This window comes from Macadamia integrifolia, chromosome 7, assembly GCF_013358625.1.
Source record: "Macadamia integrifolia cultivar HAES 741 chromosome 7, SCU_Mint_v3, whole genome shotgun sequence".
NCBI classification, from domain to species: Eukaryota; Viridiplantae; Streptophyta; class Magnoliopsida; order Proteales; family Proteaceae; genus Macadamia; species Macadamia integrifolia.
The window spans coordinates 11,622,635-11,633,382 of record NC_056563.1 but is presented as its reverse complement, the minus strand read 5'-3'; the positions used below and the strand labels follow the sequence as shown (position 1 = coordinate 11,633,382).

The window sequence follows — 10,748 nt, the reverse complement described above, 5'->3', positions numbered from 1 at the left end:
TGGGGGGCAGTGTAGTTTTTTAACTTTGCATGAGTTTGACGTAGATCTAGGAAGATTGGATATGTTGTTCGTACAATTATTGATCGTATAAATTAGCATCCAACACTGTCTCAAGTGTGAGGAGAGCATATTTGAAAGTAAGAGAATGACAAATATTGAATGTTGATTTGTCCGATTGATCATAGAGTAGTTGATCCCTTCTCGTTCCATAGGCCTTCTCACAAGGTCGAGTGACATGACCTCTTTGCCCTCTATATATGTTCATTCTCTTATGGATACCCATGTGCATTACCCCATTGGAAAGTATAGAAAATATGATTGATATCGTTCTTTTTCCCTAAATTATAAGTTAAATTTTTTATCTTTTTAAAGCTATATATATATATATATATTTCAACTCTAGTATGATTTTGAAACATATTTCTTGGACTGATTTATGTTTCTGAAGCTCATAGAGCGAATTTAAAAAAAAAAAAAATTATGGAGAATTTTAAATTGAAGTTTACACTTTATTATATTGAAATAAAATAAAATTTTATTAAAATCCTAATATAGTCTTTATATAGGTGTAAGAAGGCCTTTCATTTCTTGTAAGAAATAAGTCTTTTAATTTTAAAATAAGAAATTTCATTTATTCTTAAATTTGTAATCAACATATAATTGATTTGATTGGCAATATAGTAGTTTCACTTTCATGTTTTAAATAAAGGGCAATAAAATGATTATTGGTCACTAGTCACATGGTTACTTCATCATGAAGCACGGCAATGGGAAGGTAGGCGAAGGCATATTTGGTGCACGAGTGGTGATCAATTGTATCTAGGATTAGAGGGTGCAATACGGTTTTTTTTTTCTCATAAATAGAATACAGGGATTGTTTCCCATGAAGAAATGCTGTTTCTACATATGCATGAGGAAAAATGTAAGTGCACAAGCAAGTATTCATAGAGATATCCTTTTTAATTGAAAGAGTGGTAAATCAGTAATTTTACTCCCAGCACACTCCTGGGCGGAAAACCATTTTTTCTATAAAATACCATCCCAACTCTCAAATGGCCACGCTGCCTGTCAGGTAGCCTTTCCCTTCGTTAAGACTTTTAGAACGGAAAATACTTGCCCGTTTAGGCGCCCAAATTGGAATACCTTGAAATTGCGAGTGTCTGCAACACTGTCTAGCTCAAAGTAGCCCTCAAAACCAGAGAGAGAAGTCTCAATGGCGGAAACCTCTGATGTAGAAATGAAGACCCTCGAGAAAACTCACAACGGAATAGAAGTTGATTCAGCCATGGAAAACCCTAGTTCTTCCGAATCGGAGTCGGACGATGACGCCGAAGATCTCCGAGTGGAAGCCCTAGAGAAAGAACTGGCGGAGAACCCGTCGAGTTACGAGGCTCACGTCCAAGTATGTCTGTTCTTCATCAAAATATCTTTTCATACCGTGTTTAGATGGATTAATAACATATTGACGACGTATCCTACTGGTTTAATTCAATCTTCGCGTTTTTCAGTACGTAAAATCGCTGAGGAGACTCGGCCAGATTGAGAAGCTACGTGAAGCAAGGGAGTCGATGAATACTCTTTTCCCTTTAAGCCCTGCAATGTGGCAGGAGTGGGTTAAGGACGAAGCTTCACTGAGCACTGGGTATATTTCTCTCATTATTGATGTATGATTCAGTTATGGATGCATTTACTCGCTCCTAAATATGAATACTTCTGGTATCTCAGAACCTACGTGTTTTATCAAAATTTTCTTATATTTATCATTCGTTTCTCATAATTGGGTAACCATTCGGACGTTTAGATTGAGAAGGATTTGCATACTTCATTCATGGGCCGATCGTCGGAACTAGTATTTTTTTTTTCTATTTTTTGGTATGGAACTGGAAAATCTAAATGGGTGAAATTGTTTATTTTACTGATTATTTTTTTTTGCATCCCCAACATCTTGTTAAAATGAATTTCAGTTGTATATCTACTCATAGGTAGCATAACTTAATTGTCTTATCATACTTTATTGATGTGTCAAGTAATTATGTTGGACTAGGACTTTTCACATGACTGAAATCTCAGTAAATCATACTGTGTTATTCTGTTGTAGGGATGCAAGGGTGGTCTTGGAGGATAATGTTTTGATGTTATTCTAGTTAAGTGATAAGTTGGTGATATTTTATCTTCTCTTTATATTTTTGCAGACCCGAGACTTTTGTTGTGATTGAGAAGCTGTTTGAGCGAGGTCTCCATGAATATCTAGTAAGCTCTGTCTTGGATTATGTAATTAGATCAGATGTTTGCGGATGTTTAATATTCTTAGATGAGCAAAGCTAAACATAGTAAGGGGGAATGTTAGGATTGCTTCAAGAAAACTGAACTTGTTATCTGCATCATTTTTTTGGGGTAAATTTTTATAAGTTTCATCAGTAGGTTAATTTGGGAGCTCTTTGCAGTCTGTGTCTCTTTGGTGCGACTACATTACTTATGTACAAGAGCATGATCCATCAGTTCAGGAATATTCACCAGCTGGTATCTTGAAAATGAGGAACTTATTTGAACGTGCTCTTACTGCTGCTGGATTGCATGTTGTTGAAGGCAATAAGATCTGGGAAGCATATAGAAAGTTTGAGCAAGCTATCTTTCATACTATTGATGATAGTGACAGAGAGGTCAGTATTTATCTGTATGTTAAGAGTTTCATGTCATAGATTCACTTTCTTTGAGTGATCAACTGGTTCCTTACCTCGATTTTTATTTATATATTTGTTTCATCCCCCCCCCCCCCCCAACCCCCCAAAAAAAAAACCCCAAGAGAAAAAAAGCGGGTGTCCTGTCATATGTCCCATGTTCCTTTTTAATGGTACATGGAAACTAGTGATAAATGCATGACATGTAAAACTGTTCGATCTGTATGCAGGAAAAAGAAAAGCAGGTCAATCGAATTCGAAGTATATTCCATCGTCAGTTATCTTTGCCTCTGGCTGACTTAAGGTCAACACTTACTGCCTACAAGGCTTGGGAGGTTGAACAAGGGACTGCTCCTGTAGTTGACCCTGGTGAGCTGGATGGACTTCCTTCTAACGTTGTTTCAGCATATCAGAAGGCCATGGAAATGTATAATGCTAAGGTCCAGCACGAAGAAAAAATTTCTAAGCAAGATGCATCCGACATGGAGAAGCTTCAACACTACATGGTATATAAAATATCTATGCACTGAAATATTTTATTTATTTTTTCAGTTTTAGTAATGTACCACATTCTTTTATTGTATATTTATGTATTTTATACTCAACTCTACTTAACTAAACCTACTAAATGGGTTGGATACATGAATCCTATTTTTTGATTCAACTCTATATAAACTTATATCGTTGTTAGCCCAATCCGTGTCTTTTTCTCACTTCTCCTGAGGTCATTTTTGGTCTATGCCTCGTTCTTTCGTTTTTCATTTATTCCTCCTTACCAGTGCATTTACTTGCATTCAATGTATTTTAGATATATACTATATTTGCTTGTTCATACTTACAAATTTATGTTGAATTCTTCGATTTTCGATGAGTATGCTTATATTATATCCTATACTTTTTTTATTACATGTTCATTTTATCGTATTAAGTTATTACGAGCATAATTATATCGTATTGCATTGATATGTCTTCTAAAGTTCCATGTTGCATGTCAGTGTAATTATATAAAATCATCATTGTTACATTACTTGTAGTCATATACTGCATGCCTATGGAGCCCGAGCAACGCTCATGCTGGCACCTTGTCGCCTAGGCACCCCTCCGATGTCTCGGGTCACCTAGTCGTCTTGATGTCTAGGGTAGCCTAGATGCCGTGACACTATGCTTCTGCTACCAAAACGACTGCAGTTTTGGCCCCATAATCTCCAATGACGGCTTCCACCACTATCTCCATTCTCATCATCACCTTTTCTGTTGCTGTAACTGGTGTTGTGCCATGGCCTTCCAAGGTCAACATGTTATAACTATCAGTGCCATCACCTCTACCATAGCAAGCCTCCATGCAGCTGCTGCTTCAACCTGATTTAGCCTCCATGACTACTGATGTGGATCCACATCATGGGCTACACTATTGCAGGAGGAAGATCCAGCCAAGCAGCCATCGAACCAGCCTTAAGGCTGATTCGATCTCCATCTATTAAAGGCCCATCGGCCAGCAAGATGGGACCATCGATCCACTTAAGTTAAGTCAGTCCACTTAAGTGTTAATTTAATTTAGTCATTAATTAATAAAGCCCATTGGGCCCATCGATTTATGGTTCAGTAAGGCTCATTGGTGGTCATCGATGTACTTATAGTAAAGCCCATAAGTGGCTAGTAGTTAGTAACACTTAGTTACCTAATTTGTATAGGTTTCTAATATTAGTCCTAGTAGGATTACAACTCCTAGTCATAATGTAACTGCTATTAGGTAGTTTCTGCCCTCTATTTAAAGGGGAGTTATTGTACTCAGAATTTCAGATTTGAATAAACAAAATTTGCAGTCAATTGCTTCTAAACAGCTGAGATAGCTGTGGGTGAGATGCTCGGGCTGAGATAGCCAATCCCACCCACATTCCTCTTGTTTGACTTTCAATTTGCTGCTATTAATTTCTGCTTCTGTTTAATGTTGCCGTGAGAATCCAGAGAAAGAGTTTCAGAACTGTTAGGCCATCAAAAGACCAGAATCGACCAGCCAAGAGTGCCCCATTCTTGAGTCCAATCGATCCTCATACCTGCTACATCTGAGTTCTGTTTTACTAGGCCTTTTTAGGGTGTGTTCTAGTCCGTCAAAGGATCACTCGATCCTCTTCTGAAGACTGCCCAAGGGTTCCTGCTGCGGTTCTTGAATTTTCTCTCTATTTTCTCTCTCCAAGGTCATAAATCAAGTAACTGAGTATCTTTCAGTTCAGCCATCAGAAGTCAACCGTATTTGGAGGTTTTACTCTTCACATCAAGGCCTACAATTGACCTGAATTTGAGCTCCATCAGAGCCCTACAGGTCCAGCCGCAGGTACCCTTCCATACCCCTAGCCGACAGGTTTTCTCTCTCCTAGGGTTTGAATCCTTGGCTGGGTTTGCTGTTACATTGTTCTTTATTCTTTGTGGGTTTTATTTCTGGTCCTAGTTCCATTGTTTCCCTATTGTTACTTCTGGTTTTTGTCAAGCTAATTCAAGAGTGCTGTTTGATTTGGGTTTGGAGTAGAAATACATTGGGGGTAGTTGCCTTGTGTAATTTACTTCTACATTAAGTACCCTGCTGTTATCGCTGCTGCTGTTGTCATCATCACCTTTGCCATTGATGCCACCACCTCCACGACCATCAAAGGTCTATGACTGCCAGCACTGACCATAATAAAAGCAACCCACAACAGAAATGCATGGAAATCTTGGAGCTGTTTCTATCCATTCATCAAACAGTCCAGCCCGAAGTTGTATTATTTTCTTGCACATGGGACCTCCTTGCAAAATTTGCTCCTCCCACTTTTCAACCTTCTGCTAACCTGTACCATTTACAGGAATTCTTAATTTGTCAACCACAAATATAGTCCACTTTGAAAAAACATACATTTAAGGGATGCTAATTAATGCTCTAACTTGGCTCTTTTGTTTATTTATTTTCGTGGTTTACCCTTCATCAACAACATGGATTCCAAGTTGACCTTCATTTACAACATGGACTTCATGTTGACCTTCATTTAAAAGTTAAAACATGGGAAATATAACTTCTTGGAATAATGTGTCAAAGGGTAAAATGGAGATGCAATCAAAATTAATGCTTAAGTGGACTATTATTTTGGAACGTTTAAAAAGCCCAAAGTGGACCCTTTTTAAGGGACGGATGGAGTAGTCCAGAAAGAGTTATGCATTCATCTTCCAATGGTTCAGATTTATCTTGTGGACCAACTCTGCCATTTGCATCATAGGGGGCTATTGGCTGTGGAATACAAGCATATGGTGCAGATGGCATATCCTTTCTTTTTTTTTCTCATTGGCTGATGTTGGTCAAGTATATTCATCTCCTAATCTAACCATTGAGATGAATTCATAGTTTATTAATTCAGTAATGAGGAAAGTATGGTTCAGGATGGTAAAATGAAGGGTTGGACTTTGAAAATATAGGGCCGATCAGCCAAAACTCTTCCTTTCTGTTGTTTGCAACCAAAGTGAAAAATAATTCTGGCAAAGAAATGAAAAGGTAGAAAGTCAGAAACAGGTATTATCCAAATAATATTAGGATGCCTTGCCCTTGTCAAAAGAATCATAGCTAATATTCCTTCTTCCTTGGGGTGTCAAGATCCTTTGAGAATTGAACTTATGTGTTCTTCCTCCCCCACTTTCCCTCCTTGGATGCAAAATGGGTAAATCAAAAGGAAACTTTACTTAGTCGAGTGGAAAGTGGATATACAGATTGAAGAGGAATTGGGAATCTGGAAAAACAGTTCCTCTTTGTTTTAGAGGAAAATAAGTGCAGAAGGACCATCTTACAAATAATGTCAAATTTGTTTCCCTTGCAGTTCCTTATCAGAAGGCTTTGATTAATCTAGTTTGTGTTTGTTTGTACCCTGAATGAATGCAAACACTGAGCGATAACGGTGAGGGGCACACAACACAAACAAGGTCATCTCACGGGGATACGATTCACCAAGATGGGGCAAATGAAGCTCTCCGGCCCTACTGGATTAGGCTTTCGAAGAATGGCCTTCGAAAGGAGACCTGGGAAAGAAGAGCTATGCTATTGACCGACCCTCTGCCACCACCTACCTATCATTTAGGTGGCACCTGCAAGATCCAGCTAAGGAAAGGGTGGTCTATGATTAGCAGCTGCTCCACACTGCTGCGGTCTCTTGAACTGAACTTTGTTGCCTCCCTGAGTGCAAAGCAAACAGGTGCTGTGCCGTGGGTCAGTTTCGTGGCCTGGGGCAGGGGTGGAGAGAGACCAGTTGTGTTTTCACATCAAACACACTTTTAGTGATTCCATCTTTTATTTTGATCATTTGAGGGATGTCACTTTCACTTTTTGTCCACTTTGCTCTCTTAATTCTTAATAGTTGGTACAAAGTTCTTTTCATATGTTTGGTGCTCTTATTAATAAAATATTATTATTATTACTAATATTTTTTTTAATTATTTGCAAGTGACAGACCTTGTATTGTTGCAGACATACTTAAAATTTGAACAGTCATGTGGTGATCCAGCTCGCATCCAAATCCTGTACGAACGTGCCATCACAGAGTTTCCTTTATCAAGTGATCTATGGCTTGATTATACTCGCTTTTTGGATCACACATTGAAGGTTTTCCAGTGAACTTGTTCAAATTAGTAGTACTTTAATAGATAATGACTATTAGTCGGTCTTTTGTTTCAGGTTCCCAGTGTTGCTAGGGATGTATATTCCAGGGCCATCAGAAACTGTTCCTGGATTGGAGAGCTTTGGAGTCGATATTTGCTTTCCTTGGAGCGTGGTCATGCTTCTGAAAACGAGTTGTCTGCTGTATGTTTCAGTCCTTATCTCTTTTCAGACCATTAATTGTATGAACATTTATATATTGGACTGGTATTTGGTAGTTCATTTATCCTAAAACATATTGTGAGATTTCCATAGTCTTATGATTAAATTCTTTGGTTAAGGAGCCACATCATGATCAGTGAACAATGCCCAGAAGTTTAATTATAATTTTTTTTTGCTGACACAGATACTAGTGTTTCTTTCAGGAGCCAAATTGTAATTTGGATGTCTTTCCCTCCCCCCCGGGGGGGGGGGGGGCTGTTAAATAAATAGTCTTGTTTTCATTCCTTGTCAGTTAAGAAAAATTGAGGCTGGCAGAAGGGCCACATTTTCAGGCAGTTATCGAAGCGACATAACTGATCTAAGATGACTTAAATAGTTTCTTGAGTTTGCTAATTAGGCTACAAAGGAGGATCGGTTGGTGCCTTGACTAATGCATCTACTGCTGATCACTAGCAGAAACTTAATAGAGAAGGCTTTAAAAGCTTCACTTGCTTGTTTTCTCTTTTCCCTTTGGAATCTCTTTGTGGTACTTGTGTTATGAAGTTGTGGGAATTGATTCCTTTATCTGTGTGCTGAGAAATATGGTAAAAGATCTGTGGGAGAATTTTCGATGAGCTCTCCTGAACTACCCAAGACTTGGTGCATTAATTGGGACACTCAAATTCTGCCATTGCCTGTGGATGTTGTGAGCAATTTGATTACTATAAGATGAGCTATTAAGTGTAAGGTATGATTGGATGTCTATTTAATGGAAAGATCGGAGCCCCCTTGCCCTTAGTGATAAATTCAATACAATATTCTTATATGATTGTTATGTATCCCTAGTTATAAAAGTAGGTTGGGTGATGGATTGTCTTGGTGGTGGACGTAATGCATGTAGGATGCTTTGGTTTGACCAGTCTATATGGTACATCAGGTAGACAGCCGGCACCTTATTAGTCTGTCGTTATAAGCCTGTGGCGGATTTGTAGTGGTGCATCAGGTTGACAACCGCCACTTATTATAATTAGCCATAACCCGTCAATCTTTTTGCACGGATCCTCGTGCTCGTCCTTGCTTGGAATCTCCATGTACTTGACCCTATTAAGTTGGGATAAGGTTCTGGATGTTGTTGTTGTTGTATCCTTAGTTATATTGCTGGAATGCTTCTTCCCTCTGGATGGCTCACTGTTTTCTTCTCTAGGAGATAGTTTTATGAATCAGGCTCCTCTCTGCGATTTTCCTCCTTACCTCGTAGGGGTTGTTTCCAGTTGCTGCCAACTGTTTAGCAACTTCATTTTCAGTAGGTTCTCCATACTTGGGCCTCTATATTTTTTTCCCCCCGTTTTTCTTCCCTTGTGGGCAATAAGGAAGGGTATCTCATTACATGTGTAGGTGGAGAGAGCATTGTCAAGGATCATATTGCAAAGCTCACAATCCCTGGAGCAGCCTGAGACTTCCATGGTTTTTTTCTTCCCTCCAGCCAGCCTGGCCCAGTTATCATTATTGAGCTCTTTAGTCGGCCAACTCCTAATTTGGAGCTAGTGCATTTTTTTGGACACAAATTCCAGGTCCTCTAATTGTCCTCCGAGTTCAAATCAACATTATATAGTTGAGCAAGCTAGACATACTAACTGAATCTCACCAATTTTTGCTGAGTATACAAGGGATACATTTAGAAAACAAATCAGAGTACCCATTTTCATGAACTCAAAGAATTTCCAACTCTGATTATCTAAATGCAGGAAACATTCTCCCAATAGATGGCAGAGTGGTGATGAAGGCCCCGAATAAGTGTTATATGATTACCCCTCACAATAACTCGTGGATTTCCTAGTGTCTAGTGTCTACACCATGGGGAAAACCTTTGTTGATTACTGCTATTATGATCATACTGAGACCCTTCTTGTCCATTACCTTGTATTCAGAAACTTGATGTCAGGGGATTGGCTTCTGCCTGAATGGAAATCGTTATTCCATTAGCCTTGCCACTTGAATGGCAACCAGTTGGATTCGGTGGGTATTGCCAATACCAGATCTGATTCTAACCTCCCTGGCCCTCTGAAGCATGCATGGCTTGGCAAATTTTACAGGGTAACCACGGCAGGATCCTGGGGCTCTTAAATATCAAAACCAACCAAACTGATTTAGTGGTGGAGGGGGCAAGGGGGTTTAAACTACTCTTTTGGTGGCCCTACTTGCTGTCAGAGCCTGCATCAAATTTGCAGAACCTTGTCTTACTATTTCAAAATGCCCCTTGCTTGTGTCCTCTCACTATGTTGTTGGTAATAGGCATCTTTGTATGTGGGATTCGAGGCTGAATTCTTAGGTGCATGAGGGAGGTCATTTCTGGAATGCCAGAGTGTTATCCAGGTAGACAGAAATCAGGATCTTGTCTTGCATCCACTGATAAATGAGTTTTGGAAATGAGCTTGCGCAAGGGTTATCAAGCCTTAGGAGATCAGGATGGGAAAAGATAAGGAGTTCCCGGCTCTGTTTTGGGGGTGTGGGGGGAGAGTGCTCAACCCACAGGTACCGGATTTTTTATTGCTGGATACATCTGAGTTGAGAAGGACATTAGGTTCATGATTCTCTCTCTCTCTCTCTCTCTCTTTTAAATAATTTTATTTATTTATTTTTTGTATTTCTTATTTAGATTGGTAGGTTCAGTAATAATATTGTGATTATATTGCATTTTCATATAATTAATAGAGATTTTATAAATGGTTTTGGTATTTGCTCGAAGTTGTTGCTTTTAGTTGGGTATTTCATCTCTAGTTGATTGGTAGTATTGTAATGTTTTAGGAGGGGCTAGATATTGACGTAGATCAAGCTTTGCATAAGGAAGGGGCTGCTGGCCCATCAAACCAAGTCCAATGTTGGACCAGGCTGCCCCCACCTTGGTCCCATCTAACCAGCCCAAAAGGAAAGCTGGAAACATTGTTCACGTGAACAGTAATCCTGCAAGTTTGTCTTCAAAGAACCTCCTAGAAGATCTATACAGCTGTCCTTGTTCAGCTCCAAGAAGAGGGCTCCATCAGCCATCAATTTGGCCCAGCTAGCATTATATTTAGTTTCTATTTTTGTGTCCTATTTTTTTTTTTCTTAGTCAAGTTAGTTTCCTATTTTGAAACTTAGGTTATTTTCCTTTTTATGCTCAGTTGTTAGTTACTTATTTACTCCTACTTGGTTAGCAAGTTTGAAGTTTGTTAGAAGGTTTTATTTCTAGCATTAGTTTATTATTATTATTTTTTTTTTTT

General features: G+C 38.9%; 1 protein-coding gene across 4 annotated transcripts in view; it reads left to right on the top strand.

Moving 5' to 3' along the window:
• The first annotated feature begins 1,046 nt into the window (after positions 1–1,046).
• Positions 1,047–10,748, top strand: part of LOC122084684 (squamous cell carcinoma antigen recognized by T-cells 3) — a 33,192-nt gene continuing 23,490 nt past the window's right edge. For 2 of the 4 annotated variants that reach the window (XM_042653123.1, XM_042653122.1), the window contains exons 1-7: positions 1,047–1,402; positions 1,509–1,642; positions 2,193–2,250; positions 2,445–2,660; positions 2,909–3,184; positions 7,159–7,293; positions 7,366–7,491. In XM_042653123.1, the coding sequence (XP_042509057.1) occupies positions 1,214–1,402; positions 1,509–1,642; positions 2,193–2,250; positions 2,445–2,660; positions 2,909–3,184; positions 7,159–7,293; positions 7,366–7,491 (1,134 nt within the window). In that variant the 5' untranslated portion in view covers positions 1,047–1,213. The remainder of the gene's footprint in view (positions 1,403–1,508; positions 1,643–2,192; positions 2,251–2,444; positions 2,661–2,908; positions 3,185–7,158; positions 7,294–7,365; positions 7,492–10,748) is intronic. The other 2 variants (XM_042653121.1, XM_042653119.1) reach the window with 1 other exon arrangement.